This window comes from Misgurnus anguillicaudatus, chromosome 24, assembly GCF_027580225.2.
Source record: "Misgurnus anguillicaudatus chromosome 24, ASM2758022v2, whole genome shotgun sequence".
Lineage (NCBI taxonomy): Eukaryota > Metazoa > Chordata > Actinopteri > Cypriniformes > Cobitidae > Misgurnus > Misgurnus anguillicaudatus.
This window is the reverse complement of record NC_073360.2, coordinates 7,610,674-7,630,788: the sequence shown is the minus strand read 5'-3', so window position 1 is coordinate 7,630,788 and position 20,115 is coordinate 7,610,674. Positions and strand designations below refer to the sequence as shown.

The 20,115-nt window shown below is 36.1% G+C and overlaps 1 protein-coding gene across 3 annotated transcripts; it reads right to left on the bottom strand.

Moving 5' to 3' along the window:
* Window positions 1-382: 382 nt before the first annotated feature.
* On the bottom strand, window positions 383-19,333 carry pcsk7 (proprotein convertase subtilisin/kexin type 7). 3 transcript variants are annotated; one of them, XM_073862625.1, is made up of 16 exons: window positions 19,176-19,333; window positions 17,387-17,864; window positions 17,169-17,303; window positions 15,259-15,424; window positions 14,886-14,976; window positions 14,699-14,753; window positions 14,329-14,467; window positions 13,050-13,150; window positions 10,710-10,877; window positions 10,394-10,498; window positions 10,205-10,307; window positions 5,915-6,071; window positions 5,698-5,792; window positions 5,432-5,525; window positions 1,447-1,564; window positions 383-1,224 (listed from the first exon to the last, which is right to left on the bottom strand). In XM_073862625.1, the coding sequence occupies exons 2-16, from the start codon at window positions 17,792-17,794 to the stop codon at window positions 997-999; spliced, it is 2,163 nt and encodes a 720-aa protein (XP_073718726.1). In that variant the 5' UTR covers window positions 17,795-17,864; window positions 19,176-19,333; the 3' UTR covers window positions 383-996. The 3 variants fall into 3 exon arrangements, with proteins under 3 accessions (XP_073718726.1, XP_073718724.1, XP_073718727.1); XM_073862623.1 differs by having other exon boundaries at window positions 17,387-17,840; XM_073862626.1 differs by having other exon boundaries at window positions 5,432-5,522; window positions 17,387-17,840.
* Between the last annotated feature and the right edge of the window lie 782 nt (window positions 19,334-20,115).

The window sequence follows — 20,115 nt, the reverse complement described above, 5'->3', positions numbered from 1 at the left end:
TTGAAGGACGACCAGTAGATCAGAGGTGTGCCGACTTTCACATCTACCGGAACTGGGTCTGTTTGTCCCATTGTCCTCAGGGTCGAGGACGAGACAGGGAGAGAAAAACAAAATCATATTAGCGTAGGGGCCGTTCACATGTAATGCAAGTGTATAAAGCATTCAACAGCTCCGCAGTTAAATAAACATTGGTGTTCATTCAACTTTGTGCGATTTGCTGTGAAGCAGTTTTTTAACAAAAACAAAGTTCAATGTTAAAACAAACATGCAGTTTAGTTTAGTCATTTGTAAATATAAAATCGCTCGCATGTTATGAATTATGCATATTTGTACTGAATAGTAACACAAACAGATTACTCAAATGAAGTCAATAGAAAGAGAGTCAGCTGAAGCATTTATTATTTTTTTTATTGAAAACCACATTCAATAAATTCTTTTTTGACCAAATTCTGATTGATTGTAACACCACACCTCAATAAAAACAGGCTAGTACCAGTAAAATGTCAGTTTCAAACAATCTCTTTCAAAATTCAAGTGTCTGAGGTATTTATAGCCAAAACATACCCAAACGTGACACAGTCAATGTATCACAATCAAAAAACAAAAACTATTATAAAAGTATATTTAACTCTTAATACATCATACGTCTCATACAGCACTCAAACACTCATTTTCATACAATAGATTCTCTCTCTGTCACACACACACACACACACACACACACACACACACACATACATACATTATGTGCAAAACATCCTATCGTCAAAGTTCATTTGCACTAATTATTTTAAATACTGTAAAGAACCCACTCACTTTATCAGGCACACATACCACATCATTTGTGTGAAAACATTAACAAATGATGAAATAAAAAACAAATAAGGCAACCCAATACAGAGCATTCGCTCACATGCCCGAACCAAAGAAAAGTGCAACCATAAATCTTAAACAAATACAGAGCAAGATGAACCGATCTTCAGCTGTTCCTGAGTGCTATGTATTCTCATCTCCAGATATCAGGGGAACTTTGGACTCCATGTCAATCTCCGGTTGAATCTCCACCACTTCGCTGTTATCTAGGACTGAAGATCCAGCCTGTAGTCCTCTGTTTCTGTTCCTCACAGCTGTCCGACATCTACGCCAGTCCACATGAGTGAGAGTCACTTCAAGAGTGTAATACAGCGACCAGAAGAGAGCGAAACAGCCCAGAAGCAGGAGAGACTGCAAATCACAAAAATAAACACCTTGCTGTAATTTTCTCTTTCGAATTTTCAAGTTAACCTGTGCAAAGTGTGAAATGCAAATGAAATTTGATTTTTATCCTAACATTATTAATAATTAAATATGATCAAAAAAGCCTGTGGAAATAAATCTGCATTGTTTTGTTCTTAAAACATCAGAGTTTATGTAAATGCATGAGTGTTTGTTTTCAGGGCGCCGTACCTTTAGACTGTTTGAGGTGAATGGACTCACAATCTCAGGTGGTACATCTATGCCAGGTGGGCAGGGAAGAGCAAAGCTACTGTTCAGATACTGCCCGCCCATAGCTTCTTCCACAATTCTGGCAACAGAAGAAAACTATTTTAGCCACTATACCAAAAAATTAGCAAAGAGTGCTTGTACAGCCATTGTGTGTGTGTGTGTGTGTGTGTGTGTGTGTGTGTGTGTGTGTGTGTGTACATTTGTGAGCACGCACAGTTGAAAAATAGCACATTTCAAGGCTTTCATAAATGTAATGGATTATATTTGAGTTTGTTTTTATAACAAACCCAACACTTAGAATATACAACACAAGAATTATTTTATGAACGTTTGTACTTCTGAAGCTTGAGCAGATACTGGCACCACGCAAGTACTACAACCAAGACAGCATTTTTAAAGTTTTTAGTGTCAAAGAATAAAGCAATAGGGGGTGAGTAAATAATATATTTTTATAATTGGCTTAACTTAATGACTTAAATTAAAAACATTAGCATAACTGCTAATAAAAGTGCAGAGCAGTAGTTTTGTTAAACGTTAATTATAATATAATAAGAAAAATATACAGTAATATGCAAAGTCTTAGGCCAACATGCCAGAATTAGATTTGTTGTTATAGTGATCATATATAATTATTTCTAGGGATGCACCGAATATTCGGTCACCGGAAATTTTCGGCCGAAAGACTTGCAATGTTGTGATGACGCACACAGAAACAGCGACCTGCACGTGCTTGTCTGAAGCAACATGTCTGCAGTGTGGACGTATTTAACCGCAAAAAGGCGATAAAGTGAGCATCCTTCTGTATGCACAGACGCACATGCGGTTGAATGTGTCCGGTCCAGCTCCAGTCAGACGTGATCATGCCTTCAAAGATCAGAACTCCTCATGTGTGAACTTTAGAGAGAGTTGCACTACTGTGTCTCATACTGTAGTCCATTAACATACATTTGGCGAATAAAGCAATGAAAAACAACGTAACGTTTTTAAGTGGAGCGACTGTTTATGCTGTGTCATTTGGAATTCGCCCTCCGTCTGTGTGTGCATGCGCGTTTAAGTGCACTCAGTAGTGGAGAGACGCGTTTCAGAGGGCACATACAAACAAAATTATCTCCACAGTATTCTTTTTCTAATTAAAACATTTGTTTATGTCTTAACTCTTAAGTGTATGTATAGATTACAGTCAGAAACCAGTCTGTGCTTATTTGGTCTTAAAGAGACAGAAACCTCAATTAACATGCTTAATTCTTTGTCGTTAATGTTAATCAAACAACCCAAGACAAAGAGAAGATCACTTATAATCACAAAAATAATAATTATATTTAATTTGTACAATAAAGACAGGGTTATTCATTTGATTTGATTTCTGTAACTAATGCTAATTTGAGACCCTACTTAAAGGGACACTCCACTTTTATTTTCCAGCTCCCCTAGAGTTAAACATTTGATTTTTACAGTTTTTGAATCCATTTAGCCGATCTCCGGGTCTGGGGCTAGCACTTTTAGCATAGCTTAGCACAATCCATTGAATCTGATTAGACCATTAGCATCACGCTCAAAAATAGCCAAAGAGTTTCGATATTTGTCCTATTTAAAACTTGACTCTTCTGTAGTGACATTGTGTACTACGACTGACAGCAAATTAAAAGCTGCAATTTTCTAGGCCGATATGGCTAGGACTATAATACTCTCATTTCGGGTAATAATTAATGACTTTGCAGATGACGTAACATGGCTGCAGCAGGCGTACTGATATTACGCACTGTCTGAAAATAGTCCCCTTGGTTACTTTAGCCGTTTCTCAATACCAAGTACGCCAAACTCGGACTTGTGTCCTTCGTAGTTCGAACTTGCAAGTTCAGACTCGGAAGAACGAACTCCTGACGCGAAATGCATTCTGGGAAACTTCGCTGTCATAAGTCCACACAAGTCTCCTCTGATGCATCCTCGATAAAATGGGCGGATCAAGAACACATCCGGGGATTTTATGTGAACTTGCGCTTGATGCGAACTTTGAATTGGAACAGTACTTGGGCCGCGACTGATGACGTTTCACAAGTCCACAAGAACGCAAGTACAGACAAGAACGCATATTGAGAAACGGCTTTTCAATAGCAGGGGACTATTTTTAGGGGCTGCGTAATATCACTATGCCTGCTGCAGCCATGTTACATCAGCAAAGTCCTTGATTATTACGCCAGAATGAGAGTATAGTTCCTAGCCATATCTGCCTAGAAAATCACAAGTTTTAATTTAAAAAATATTGAAACTCTTTGGTTATTTTTTAGCGCGATGCTAATGGTCTAATCAGATTCAATGGATTGTGCTAAGCTATGCTAAAGGTGCTAGCGCCAGACCCGGAGATCAGCTGAATGGATTCCAAAACGGTAAAAATAAAATATTTAACTCGAGGGGAGCTGAAAAATTAGCATATTTTCAAAAATTTGAATGTCCAACTTTGCTCTTTTTTAACATTTTTGCAATTTCTTTATTTGTTATTAGATTTTCCCACCCCCTTTTTTGCTTATCTGAAAAATAATCCAATCCATGCCTCAAAAACTGTAATGTGATCCGAACCTTGAGTTTTGTGATCCATCACACCCTTAGCAAAGTTGGTACACAGTGATAGCCATAAATGCAATGGTACTAATAATTGGCATAATAATTTTTTTGGTGTTTCGTTTTTGGCCTTGGTTTCCTATTTTCGGTTTCGGACAAGTTTTTTTTATTTCGGTGTATTCCTAATTATTTTTCATTCTCTTTAATAGAACACATCCAGCAAATACAGGAAATGTGTATGTTGTATTAACTGTATAAAAATGTAAAGTGATGTGTTAAGTTTTTAGGGTAAAGTCCTCTTCCACTTGAGCAATAGCGGGAAACAGCAGGATCTCTTAAAACCTAAATAAAATTAAATCCTAATAATTAATTCTGCTCAATAACGCTTAAGATGTGTTTAGTGCCAGGAGAGGTCACACTAAACACAGAATGCCTAAAAAAGACATTTAGTGCTGAATTTTTTTTATTTTATTTTTGGTACACATTTCCTGTATTTTCTGTTTGTACCTTAATAAAATAGATTGAAAAACAAATATGGATGGACATTAAAACTAGGGATGCACCGAATCTAGATTTTTTAGGTTCGGCCGAATCCCGAATCTACCGTTTAAGATTCGGCCGAATCCGAAACCGAATCCTACTCGCATCCTTATTCCATTAACACAGTAAAGCACATTAATGAAGTAAACAACGTCCGCAGTGTATTTTTCATTTTATTTAATTTTAACTGTACATTATGCCAGGATGACAAGTTGGAAAAACTATTTTGACAATTACCATAAGCATATGCATAATGAAAGCGATGCGTTGCAACACGTTCGTTTTTCCAATAAGCAAGCAGCTCCGCGCTGAAAACTATATTTAACTTTGAGTGAGAAGCTCCGCTCGTCAATGTCAGTTTTCACACGGCCGTCCAATTACAGTGGAGGAGGGGCGGGACATTACCACAGCAACCAACCGGCTCACAGCTGAAGCATCACAGCTACCAAGCGCTTGGCTGAAAAACAGCTGGCATTTGGCGTCCACAAGGCGTTTTCAGCCGTGTTTAAAAGTTTTGGTGTGTCCAGCCCCTAAGGCTCACCGAAAGAAAAAGCTCATCTCCACATCAGCACCCGATGTGTGTAATCAACGGCCGAGTGACGTCGACCAGCGTAGCGCAAAAAAGTAAAAAAAAAATCTAGGATTCGGCCGAACCCGAACCCCGTCAAAAAAGCCCAGTATTCGGCCGAATACGAATCCTAGATTCGGTTTATCCCTAATTAAAACTACTAAACAACAAGTTTGGTGGTGGTGGCCTAAGACTTTTGCACAGTACTGAATATTGTTGGTCTCTTAGGACACCTGGTTGAAAGCCCTGGATGCAGAGTCCACGGGTACAATTTCAGCTCACCTCCGTCTCTCTTTCACCTGCTGATGAGACATAGATGAACCGTACAGAGTAAGTTTCCAGGAATTTAGAGTGCCCAATGACAAAGCAGGATCTCCTGAAAGACATAAAGAGAACACAGGTGGATCTTGATCTGTAATTTATAACCTCTGATGCGCTTTAGAATGATCTGAAACAAAAACCAAAGAGTTTCAGCTGGATTTAAGCCTGCGATCGTTAAACTGCATTGTGTCGCTGTAATCTGTGAGCTTTGCATCGTTTCATCTTACTGTGGTCTGTGATATTTAGTCTGTATTGTCCCTCTGCTTTTTCTCCCCAGCATCGCACAGTGGAAAGCGTCCAGTCCGTGAATCCAGTAGTATCGCTATTGAGACAAAAGAAAAAAAAATTACTTAACATACATAAAGATGACACTTTACTTAATAGACACTAACTTCCCAATTCTACTACATTTATAATATTATAAACAAAAAAGATGAGACTTACACATCCAGTGCTCTCCTGGCTCCAATCAGTGAGGTCATTCCACTGGGGCATATTAACACCATCTCAACATTGCCACGGCGAGGGTGGCTGATGGTTACGGTAACGGACACATGCTCCAATGTTTGCATGCCTGACTGCTGCAGGTCAAAAGCAGTGACTAAAAACAATAATGAAAATCATATTCACAACAATCATACATGAGGTGTAATACTACAGTTATACTGCAGCAAATCAATAGTACAACACAAAAAAAAACGGATTTGTCTCAGTAGCGATTTGGCCTAATGGGATACTCATTTACTACAGACTTGCACTGAGGCATTCCTCTACACTGAGTGTTTGCTTAAACACTTTCTATCCTTATAAGGGAATGACAATCTCTCAGGATGAAAGAGAGAGATAGATAGAGAGAGATTCATCATAGTAATGGGTTAGAGAAAGCCAAACAAACAGCATATGAATCATTTTGTGTCAGAAACTAACACGTTATGCTCTTTATGCTGTGTATGTATGGATCATATACACACAAACCAGACTCATGCCTTGAGAAAATATTTACCCCTATCATGTTTTATAATATTTCTTTTACATGTCTGAAGTGTTGAAAGCATTTTAACTCGCTAAAATTAAAGCGAGCGAGAGCAAGAGAGAGAGAGAAATGATGACAGAAACAATGAAAACTTTAAGATATGAAAGAAATACAGGAGTGAAGTAATATTTCACTTTCTCTGTGTACTTCCACACATAAACACTGTAAAACATTACAAACATGACCTAATAAGGCCAGATAGCCACTGACTGAGGCATGGATTAATTTAACACTGACCTACGCATGACACATAATACGTCTCTTAGATTATATGATAGATAAAAACTGATAACTAGACTGCCCGCTTTATCATTTAAAGTATGATAAGTTTCATTTTCTTTGTAGGCATTTCAAAACACTCTTTAGTAAAGTGTCATAAGACATGAACCCAACCAGATTCTATATATATACCAGCAAGGGATTTTTTATATTATGGAGCATTTTTGCGGACAATATTAAAAAGGAATTGCAAATGGTATTTGCAATTACGTTTCCTACTTGTGGGTGTAAAAACTGTGACTTAATTCAAACGCAAATGCAAACTGTTTGCATTTCCGTTTACGCGAACGTACAATATTTGTCAAATTTCAAATGTAAAATCAAAGTCCATTTGCAATTGAATTTCCTATGTCTTTGGAGTTATGACCCTGCCATATTTCAATCTCAATTGCAATTCATCATTTGCTATTCACTTCCTCTAGCGTCGCGTACGGGTCTTGCCAAAACTCAAATGAAATCGCAATCCTCTTTGCATTTGCATTTCCAATGCCTGTACTTAAACTTGTCAATCACAGTGTTGGGGGTGGGGTTATAGTATAGGGCGTGTTTGTATTTGGAAGCGACGTCACTCACAGTCGACCACACTTCACTGCACTTAAACGGCCACAAGGGGGAGCACAAGAAAATCTAAAATGATAACGCAGAAAATGTTTTATACATTAAATTATATATTACCCAGGGCTTGACATTAACTTTTTGAGGAACTTGTCCTTCGGACAAGTAAATTTGTGTTTCACTTGTCCATGCACAAAAGTCACTTGTCCGGGTAAAGATTATAATATAATGTATTTTTTGTGTTTTGCTAATCAGTGGCGGAGCAAGGGATTTTTCATAGGGGTGGCCAGGCAGGGGCCAGCAGTTACTCTGGGGTGGCATATAAAATCTCTATCATCCAACCTTAAAATACTTTTAAGTATTATAGGTGTGTTAATCAGAATAATGTATAACATACAATTGCTACAATACTTTAATTTTAAATAAAATGAATTGAGATTAACATACAATTTATAGTCATAATTCAACCTCATGTTTTTTTAAACTATTACCATGTTTTAAAAAACTTATTAGGATAAATACATCTAGATTATCTGTTATATATAAAATCAATCTTAAACCTAGCATGTACGCTGTAATGTTTGTGTGGGATTTTTAATGTACAGTGACGAACTCTGTCAGCTGTCGCGCGGTGCACACACATATAGGCGCGCTGAAAGAGAGATTCTCATTATAAAACAGATTCTTAAACACGATTTTAAGCCCATTACGTGTTTTTACCGAACTTTAGAAGAGAAAAAATACGGACTTAAATCGCTTTGACACACAGTGATAAAAAACGCGGTTGAAGTGCCTGTCAGTTATTATTCACGCCGGAGCCTGAAGAAACATCACTCTGCACTCCACTCCACGTCGTCCCGCCCCTCCGTGTTCGTCGTTCAGGTTTAATGCGCGCGCAGCTTGTTTAGTAACAATAACAGTAACATGTAAACGAGTGTGTGTGTGTCAGCGCGCCGCGCTCTCTGTTCAATATTCCGCTCTGTGTTTGCGCTGCGTGTTCTGCTCTGTCGTTAATGGCACATAACGTTGAGTAACATTGTTTGAAATTTAACTTGTCCGGTCGGACAACTAATTTTCTCTTACACTTGTCCTACAAAAAATCCACTTGTCCCGGACAAGCCTTATGTCGAGACCTGTATTACCTCAGTTATATTGCAGCAATTGTTAACCAGATAAGCACCGTTTCAAATGTGTGAGTTTTATGAATTAAAGGAACGCACCTTCATTTATTGATTAATGACCTTCAATTGATTTTGTCAGTAATAATATAGCAGAATGTTTTGATATGATCTTTCTCATGTCAAATGCTATAAGTGTATTATTAGAAGTGTATCATAAGTGTATTATTTTATAATAGAAAGGTATAAATCAGTCAATGAAGTATGCTAAATGCCTACTCAGTTTGATATTTCGATCAGAAAAATAATATATGAACATTTAGCTGACTTATTGACTAAATGTATTATAAAAGTAATGCAGCCTATTACCGGTATGGTTTAAAATATCATACAACCTACATTTCTTCAAAAGGTTATATATATATATATATATATACACACACACACACACACACACACACACACACACACACACACACACACACATATATATATATATACAAAGGATTACATTACATATTACTTAATTTTTTTTTTCTACTTTTTAAAATCACATATTTCATAATCTTACAAAGGCTTTCTTGAGCTGACTGATCCACAGTGCCGGGCATGTTTTATATTTTATATAACCCCAAATTACCCTTAACTCAAACCCTAACCATTTTGTACCCCTCGAATTAGTGTGAAATAATAGTTTGAGAAGAAAGCCCCTTACTAGTTTATTGCGAAATTTAAATAAACAATAGACAGTATTGTACAGTAATATATATTGTGTTTTGTTTTGTTGTCTTTTATACCACGTGAGGTGGGGGATCCGTGCAAATAAGAACAGTCTCTTAAACAATCTATTGTTTTGATTAACGGAGCAATGTGGCAGGAAATATTGCGAAGCTCAGATATTGTCATATAATGAACAAGATGTGCCGACGCATTTGTCATGAAGCGCCGTCGTGTGTCTGTTCATGGTTTCTGCCTGGAGCACGTGACAGAGCAGAGGAGAAGCGCATACGAGCATCGCTAGCTGTCACCTGTGCTGTTAATAGCCTAATATTTTTGAGCTGCCAAACTCACTCTGTTGAGACGTTATAATAAATAATAGTGCCACCACACTCGCGGTGTCTGTTTCTAATGATTAAGCCACACATTGAATTGTAAAAAAAAATTAAACCTCCTCATAAGCAAGTTTAAAGTAAATCCCTAACTGAGGTTTAAAACAGAGTTTAAAGTAATGAAGCAACAGAATTAAAGATAATCTAGTTTTACTGTACAATTTAAACCTGGATCAAAATGACAGTTTAACCCTGATTATTTTTAAACAGGTTAAAAGTTTGGTTAAAGTTCGGTGCAACAAAATTATTAAATATAAGCCTTGATTTAAACCATATTTAGGTCTAATCCTTGTTGGTGCAACCCACCCTTAACGTTTCACATGCAACAGGTCAGCCAGTGCACAATAATTTTCTGTGGATAATTTAATTTGTTAATCTACATAAATGCCATTATCTGTACTGTATCCCAACTGTTACAATAAAACATCAATTGAGCAATATAACATGTACTTTTATTCAGTGACTATAAGCAATATTTTGCTTTTTATGTTAAAGACACTACTAATACAGTGAGAAATTTACATTCTCAGGGAAATAGCCACTTATCAGTTAATCGCTAATCGATGGATAAGGTCAGTCAACTAACGATTAATGAATTAATTGATCATTTTCATCCCTAAACTGCACATAAAGCTCTTACCATTCCAAGTGACAGTAAGGTTTTCGCGATAGCCTGGAATGACGTCATTCACTTTTAAAACTGGGCTCTGGTAGGACACCAAAAATGGCACAAACTCCCAAACCTGCCAGGAACACACACAAACACGCACACAGTCAGATTCCTCATGTGTGAAAACAGGAAGCTATTGATGATGAGCGTAAAGTCTACCTTGGCCGCGTTGACGAGTCTCCATGCATTAAGAAGCCCAAAGCCAAACTTGTGACTGTGGTTAAAACCAGCACCATTAGTTTTCCAATCAGCCTGTGTGCCATGCTGTACACATAAAAACACAGTAGAAATAACTAACAAAATCACAACATAAAACATACACACCAAAGTCACACTTTAATATCTGATTTGAAATCAATACAGCACAGTTTAAGCACATTTTCCATTAAAGATAGTAGTTATGTTATTACACATAGACACAAATATATACATTGAATTCAAATTCAGATATAAAGAAAATGAAGTAATGTGTCACCTGTACTGCTGTGTAGGTAATGATGTGCTGAACATCACGCCAGCTCAGACACGGTCGCACCTGCAGCATTAAAGCCACCATACCTGCAGCCAACGGTGCAGCTGCCGAGGTGCCTGTGTGTTCACTTGTGCAACCTGTGCCACTCTGTAGTGACCAGTCTGAAGTCACCTGAGTAAAAACAATACACCATTTACACTGGTTTACTATATTAACCATTACTGATTGACATCAATGGTCTTGAGCATCAGTGATACCACAAATAAAAAAGCATTTTCACGAAGGAGTGTACAGAAAAATTACAGCTCAATCAGTCTCGATTGATTTGCTCAAATCACTCAGACAAAAACAATGTTGTGGCTAAACTGTGATAAACGTCACATACAGTACAAGCTTATATCTAACCCTGGACAACAAAACCAGCAGCAAGGGTAAATGTTTTGAAATTATGCATGTATGCATCAACTGAAAGCTAAATAAATCATCTTTCCATTAAAGTATGGTTTGTTATGATATGACAATATTTGGCCAAAATACAGTAAAATCTGAATACTCAGGTTGCAAAAAAAAAGAATCGAAATATTGGGAAAATTGCATTTTAGGTAGGGATGCACTGATCTGATACCTGTAATCAGTATTGGACCTGTTTGGCTGGATCCGTTACAGTGCATTACATGTGGTTGATACGGTCAAGCTATTAAAAGGACAAGGTATTATAAAAGCACCATAAATGTTTTATGCACTATATTTTAATTCTTCTGAATACGCTCGAAAGCTTTATGTGAAGAACAAACGGATATGTAAAGATATGTAGATTTACTCACATGACTGGATGAAACATGTTATTCACACACACAACAACTGTTTTTTAAATGTCTGATTTTAAGAGGATGGATGCAACACACTATGCGCTGAGCACATAAAATATCTATTCTCTTTGCGTTTTATTGTCCATTATGGAGTGAAGATTCCTGTAAGCCCATACGACAATAAAAACAAAAATTCTGACCAAAAATGTGCTTTAAATATATGCTAAATACATTTTGTAAAAACTTAAGCTTTATCAAATATAATTTTGAATTTGTAAATATTAGGGGTGTGACAAGACACTTAATCCACGAGACAAGTTGAAACACGAGATTGGGTTCACGAGAACGAGACGAGACGGTATTTTACACTTTTTTTAGAAACCCTCAATGATAAAATAAATGAATAAGAAACTGAAATCACATTGTTTTTAAATGTTTTAACAAAAATTTAACATTTAAAATTACATAATAACGAAGATGCAATAATAATTGGTTCAAATAAAGTATCAAAACCAAGTTACAATAAACAACATTAACAAACACATTACATTTGTGCCCTATAAATAAAAAGCATTATGTATGTATTATAACAAATGCCTTCAGGGGGGCGATAGAGGACTCGTCTCGCGGACGCTATCTTCACTTTCACTTTAGACGGAGAGAAATGCTTATTTTAAGCCAAACAATGTTTAAACCCATTTGAATATTTAATATATGTCCATTTATTTACAATAGAAATGATACAGCCACAGTCATTTTTGAGCAAGAACATGCAGACATTAAATCATGTAAACTCTGTGTGAGGGTTTAATCTGCTGAGACTTCACATCTGACACTGATTAACATACAAACACAACGCGTCTCAGACTTCACACGAGCTCCCAAACGAACATTATTGAAAACCCAAACAAAAAATCAAACGCAGTAAAAGACAAATATAATGCATGCCCTGTAAAAGGGTCAAACAGAAAGCTGCATCCTCCGGAGGTCGCATATGCAGGCCGCATACGTCATCAAGGTTTATTTCAGATCATTAATTGAGCATTACATTCGCAAGTCGTGAGCATATTACAACAATTTGCAATTAACTAAATAATTAGTAAACTTTATAATTGTTAATAGTCTCTAATAAGACAGTGATGAAGTAAATGCAGTTTAAAAATGCGACCTCCGAAGGATGCAGTCTTTTATTTGAGAAACGACCAGCACCTCCACAAGAAATCTCGCGAGACACATGTAATCTTGCGAAACACATTTAATCTCGCGAGATCTCGTTGCATGATTCGGTTGTCACTACCTGCATTTTGCGGGAGTTAATTCGGTTGTAGAATGCGGTTGTGAGTCCTGTAAATTACTGAACTGTGTGTGTACAGAACAGGATTAAGAATTAAAAGGTGAAGTGACAACAACCAAATTAATATGCAGTGTGTACGGGACCTAATTTTGACCCATGCACTGTTTTCAGGCTTTTTCTACAAATATACCCGTGTGACTTATGACTGGTTTTGTGGTCCAGGGTCAAAAATATACTTACTATGCTGCGTAGCGGTCTGCTTCCACTGCTAAAGGTGACAGCCAGCATGGACGCACACTCTTCTGCATAGAACGGCTTCCTACCGTTCTCATCCACTGCCCCTAAAATAAAAACACATCCACTCTCTGAAGTTTTAGGATGAATCTAAGAAAACGGCTATGTTTAACAGTAATAATTTGGTTAAGAAAATAAGAAAAAAATGAACACTGACAATAAAACAATACAAAGTTAAAAGAGCATTTCACCCGTGGAAACATTAATCTTTATTAAAAGTGGATCATATTTGTAGTCGAAATGTAACAAACTTCGAATTTGGTGCCTATTTGACTGAGAAAAGGAGTGTTTGTAGTCTCACCCCCTCTACAAAGATATAGGACTTCCTTCTTTCAATGATGCAAAATCATGATTTTTACATCATTGAAAGAAAGAAGTGCCTCACTGAAATCCATATTTTTCCTGTTTCAGGGGAAACAGAGGGAATGATGCACGACCATTCAAAAACATGACTGGGTTTCTAACTATACACAGCTTAATGCAAATGGGTGAAGTGTCCCTTTAACTACCTGGACACGTGATTAACTACCTGTTTCCATCCAAAGTTGAAAATTTTACTTATGCGACAAATTGAATATCGAATATTCGTTTTAGTGAATCAAAAGAGAACAAAAACGTCATTTCCAGCAATAGGAGAAGTCTTTTTAGTGTATACTAAAGCACTTAAGCATCAGAGCGAGCACCCAAAACTTAGTAAACGCGGTTCTATCATTTTGTTTTCAGAGGCGGATGACTTTTCTTTAGGAAAGCTGTCTTGTAAGATAAATGGTAATGGAGAATCATTATACCAAACCACATTGAGGACAGACGATATATCTGTGCACTGAGATCGATCCGCTGGTAAGTCCAAATATGCCATCTCATTGAATTACATTTATGACTTTAAAAGGGCAAAGTCACATGACTATTTTTGGTGGATTTTATTCGGTAAATGCGTTTTCATCGCAGTTTATGTGCATTTCTTCCATACAATAGCTCAATCGAGTGCATACATTTTTTATGCACAAGTTCAGAATTTATGTGCATCTTGGTGTGTCCATCCAGCGTTATTTCTTAATGTGATATTCAAAAATGAGCATTAAAATTGGTAGATGGAAACAGCTAATGTCACAAAAACATTAAAATGCAAAGACATCTAAAAAGTTTTTCTGTTGTTTTACAGGTGAAAGGTAACCTGGATATCATCTTTACAAGTATTTTGAGGGGTAAGATAACAGCCCAATACCTATAGTGACTGTGTAGATGGAATTAGCATAGCCATCATAGTTGCAGTCATCTTCATATTGTCCTCCATTTCCACTGGCAACAACAAAGATGCTGCCAAAACCTTTCCTGCCGGCTATAACTCCATGCTGCAGTGCCGCCTGTAGATACACAAAGGAAATTGTCCTTTGTCAAAACATTATATATGTTACAAATTATACATTTTTGTTTTTTAAGATGTCAAACAACACTTTGTTTGCACTGATGCATGAATTTTATTTATTTATTATGAACAATCTTACAAATAATACAAAAAAACTCCAATAAAATGAAATAATTGAATGAAATTAAGTATTATTTTTCTAAAAATCCTAAAACTTAAACAGCTTAACCTTGCCCAAGGGATGAGGTCCATCAACTGTACGCCCATCATCATCTGGTCCCCAACTGCATGACAAATAACAGATGCCAAGTTAACATGGCAAGATTAAGTCCATGTGACTTTAAAAACAGTTCTTAAAGAACGATTACAATTTAATCCAATAAGAAACTCAATAATAAGCTTCCGATCAAAAGTACCTGCAGCTGTAGATGTCGTTTATTTGGTAATGCTTATTAAAAGCCACAGCCTCCATGCTGTCCGTGAGTGGTCCATCCAAAACTCTGATGCCTGAAATATACACACAGACATATGCAATGATCAAATTATCTCTTATTATAAAAAACAGCAGGGTTAAGGGTTATGGGGACATCTTTATAATATATTACTGATAATGTTCACAAATATAACAATGTAAAAAAGTGCTTGCAATTTGCTTGAAATCCTTCATAATTTGCATCTAAGGACACTGAGACAATAGTGCAAGAGTGAATCAGTTCATATGGCCCCGTTTTAAAGAATCAATTCAAACACCTCTGATTCAATCATTCATTTGCTTCATCTCTCACATACCTGCCACTTTGCCGCCATATGCCACCCCGACAGCACAGAAGCCGTTATTGGACACGGCAGCGATCTCTCCTGCACATCGGGTGCCATGATGGTTGTCACTGTGGCCATCAGGGTGGGGCATGGGGTCCGGGTCGTTCGAGTTCAAATCATAACTACCCTCAGGACTCTAGAGAGAAAAACACAGGAGAACGGTTTAACAGATGGACATTTTTAAAGAAATGTTAGATGAAAATCTACTGAAATATTCTGTGGCATGGTTAGGGCGGTGCAATTAATAATTTTTCAATTTTGATTTTTGATTCAAGGGTCATTCTACGGAAATGTCAATTTTTCTGTCCCTAGCCTTTACAGAAATATTACACTTGAAAAACACTTTAGGGTTACAATTTTTTTTATATTTAAAAAATGAAACAATATGTTATTTGAAGAAAAACACCTTATTGAGCCATCAATGTAGCAATATTTGATTTTTATTAATTAATTAGAATTCCCCGCACCACCGAAGTGCTCGTCCCCACAGTCATGTACAGAGGGAAAATGCTTTATTATGAGATCAAAAACTGTGTTTTCTTCAAGTTAAAATACAATAATGTGTCCATTACTATCAAATATATGATGTAAATTACATTAAAAAACCAAATGCTAAATAAATTTTATAAAATATATAATGAAAGGAGTGGTCCCCTGGAGTTGTGTCACTGGTGTTACCGTTTAACAAAAAAGCTCTTATTTTTAAATAAAAATCACACTGATGACATCAATTGACTTCCTTCTTTCAATTTCCTGGAGATCTATGAAGAGAAGTCCATGGTAAGTCCACTGTCTCTTTTCAGTTATCAGAAATCTTCTCATTTATCTCATGATTTCATAAGAAGCTTTTAGTTTAAGTCACTGGTATGACCTCCTTTATTGTTTGGGAATTGCAAAAAACTAGAATACAAATGGATTAAACTACTTAATTTAGTGAGTATACAATGATTGACAACATGTGGTTTGATACTTTGCAGCAGCAATTTTGTAAAATGCAGTTTTCATGAAAATTGTCACTGGTGTTACCCTCCTTACGGGTAACACTAGTAAAGATCAGTAACACCAGTGACTGGTGATTTGTTGTGTCACTGGTGTTACTCTGTTTTTTTCTTTCACATTAAATAAAATTTCACATGTGACATGATAATTTTAAATGCATTGAATTCTGCTACACTTAAGAATTAAGCTTTAAAGCTGAAAAAATTATACATAATATTTCATAAACACCTTTAATATTGCTAAAGAAGTAAGGTAACACCAGTGACAAAAAAAATGGTGTATGCAGTCTTCAAGTTCATGGACACAAAAAATAAAAATCATTAAGCTGTCATTTATGTGTACTCATATAGTCAAAGATTAATCTAATAATGTGTCTAAGTTTAAATGTTAGAAAAATAAATCAATTTTAAGACATCTTTACATACCAAAAGTGGACGTTTCTGTAGAATGACCCTCAAACGATTAAAAAACATGATCATCGTTGGTAACAATGCTTAATGAACAAATTATTTTCTTTCAGACAAATGACTATTTTAATGTTTTTCATATTAGAATGATTTTGAAGGATTTTTGACCAAATAAGTCCAGGTCTGATGAATGTAAGTATCAGGATTCTTCAAAATTGGTATTACCTTGCATGCACCCTGCTTATGACCAAATAAAATGTTTATTTACGTTTGTATATGATATAGTTTATATAAATTTCCCCAAATTTCCAAATAATTCTTGTAAATTCCTGTTAAAAATCCAATTTGGAATATTTCCAAATTTCCTCAGATTAGTCCTATGGAAAGTGTCCCAAAATTTACCTGGAAACTTTCCGCCCCTTTCCAAACGAAGGCATGCTGGAGATAAACCCTACTGCTAGATGATTTACTCACATAATTGGGCTGAATATCGACCAAGTTGTGCTGGACCCCATCATCCACTACGACCACCGTGACCCCAACCCCTGTGATATTGCGTTCCCAGACACCCGTCACGTTGATGTCCATGCCATGTTTCTCATCATTGTGCTATAAAAGAAAAATCAGATCAGATGTGGCAAATCATACTGAAAGATTCACTCAGTGTTTATTTACATAAGAAACGCCCTCACCAAGTGCCACTGGATTGGATATTTGGGATCGTTGAATGTCACACTTCTCTTAGATCGTCTCAGGATGTGTTCCTGCGAGTGCCAAACCACATGAGCGTTTTTATCCAGAGCTGCCTCGGTCGAACGTGAGTCCATATCCTCTGAGTCTCCTGGCCCCTGACACAGCAGGTAATGTCCCTCCAGCTGCCCAATCTGCCCATGATTCTCCAGGCCCACGTCATCGGCTACAGTCTGAGCCAGTCTATCAAACAGCTCTCCTTTTACAGAGCCTGAGTTCAGACGGACAGCCCAGGATCGGCCTGGTCCGCAGGAAGAAGAGGGAAAGGACGAGGAACGGCCATACAGGGGGAATGCAGTGAGGAACAGTAGTGGATAGAGGCTGATCCACATCTGGATGGATGATGCCATATCAGCCACGTAGAGTCAGCAAAACTCACTCTCCACATTAGATGAGCTAGAAACAGAGACAGACAGAAGGCTAAGACGAAGAATAAAGAGACAAGAGATATATAAATCATACATCATTCTCAGTCTTTAACTGGTAAAGCAAACACAAACTCTGTCCCCATAAGACAAAAAAATATTAGGGATGCACCGAATTTTTGGCAACCGGAATTATTCGTCCGAAAAAGTGAAAAGGCTGAATAAATTTTACTGAATAATGATTGAGGTGTCTGATGACGCAATCAAATAGCAACCAGCGCAGAGTAATTTGTGCAATGGTGAGAAAATTGGCAAACAATTAGGAATATGTAAAAAAATATTCTGTTGTTTCGGCATTCGGCTAAGTTTTTTTTTATTCAGCTTCAGCCAAGAATTTCCCTTTAGGTGCATCCCTAAAAATTACATTTCTCTGGTCAAAAATATATATTTAAATTTTGTAAAAAGTAAATCTTACTTAAATATATTTCTTAATTTAAAAATATTTTGTTTCAACCTTCATATATTAACATGCATTTCAAAATGTATTTCAAGGGCAAGCAAATACATTTCTTATTTTACAACCCATATGGCAAAAATGTATTCTTGTCCAAAATATATTTTAAATATATGCTAAATTTGTTAAGTTAAATTTGTAAAATATATTTTAAAAGTTGAAAATATATTTAATGTTAACCTTTTTAAAACTGTTTTGTTTTAAGTTTTTCTTTCAATGCAACATGACTATATTCCTTGGATTGAAATATATCTAGGCTAAATATCTTTTTTAAAGCTTTAAAATGTATTTATTTTAAAAATATATTTCAAAATATACAAAAATGACAGCCAAAATATATAATAATAATATATTTTTGGCCATTTTTTGTATATTTAAAAAAATGTATCTTTTTTGCCATATGGGTCGTGCTGATCGACCAAACAAAACCACGTGTTTACACTCTTCGTGTTTACTTATACTGTGCATATTAGTATGTTAACATGAAAAAAAACATATCTTTAAAACAATCACTTATCACGGTGAATTAAATACTCATAATATTAACTTAGTGCCAGTGATAAACAAAACTGACAGACAAGACCGACCGACGACACTCACAGCATAAACGGAAACCGGAAGACTTTATAAAACAACACCATGTCCTGCTCATAATAATAAATCATTTCATTTGCTAAGACAAGCGTAAAGTCATTCACAAACAGAAAACACAATAAACAACTGAACACAAAACACTAAAGCTCAAAATATCACTGAGGTAAGCACAGCAAACAAGACAGACAGACTGATGTTTAACAAACCTCAGAACACAAAAACGATTAAAACTTTTTAATGGTGACACGTGTATCTTACCTCAGAGTAACGCTGTTTTCATTCGATACCGGTTGTCTGTTTGGTTTCCGAGATATTTACAATTATTCTCCATTATTTTAATCATCGACATAACTCAACCTCCTCATTTAGACTTCCGCATTCGTCATATCCGGTGGCGATATATTAACCACATACAGGGGGCGCTGAACGATATCAGTAATTTATTTAATTCAACAAACATTAGTGTTCCGTTGCATAAACATAACACCGTGTCTTAATAACACGTCTGACTAACTCGACTTTAATATTTATGATTCAGATTAGACCAAATGTGATTGACTTATAAAGTAATTATTTTTGGAAAAGATAAGATGACTAACTTGAAATACTAGTATAAGCAGTATATGCAATCAACCACAGCTATTTCAGTTGTGAACAGCATTTTGTTTGCAAGATTATAAATTCCCTGTTATCTATTTCTATATTCAGTTGTTCCCATTATCAGTCACTACCCCTTAATTCACTTTAAAAAGTGTGTCTGTGCCTTAGATTAATAGCCAGGACTCAAATAAAATGTTTATTCACATATGATTATGTGAATTTTACTAAGAACATAAAGTTGATAAAACCTAATTCAAATAAGTAGGCTACAGGGTACTTGTAGCAACCCATAAATAAGTTACCTGTATCAAGAAAAGCAGGTTTATTGGAGTAATACTAGTACTATTAGTTAACTCAACTTGATTTTGTTGCGTTTGTATTAAGTAATGTTACTGTTTATTATGCTTAAAATAGACTGCAAGTTGACTCAGCTTAAAATATCCAATGCAGCTACTTGCCTTACTTTTTATAAGTTAGATCTAGGTATTATTTTTTACAGTGTTGGCACTGTCACGTGAGGGGGGATAACGGAGTTTACAAACTATATATCATTGGAAAGGTCTTGTTTTATATCATCACCATTTTGGGAAAATTATGA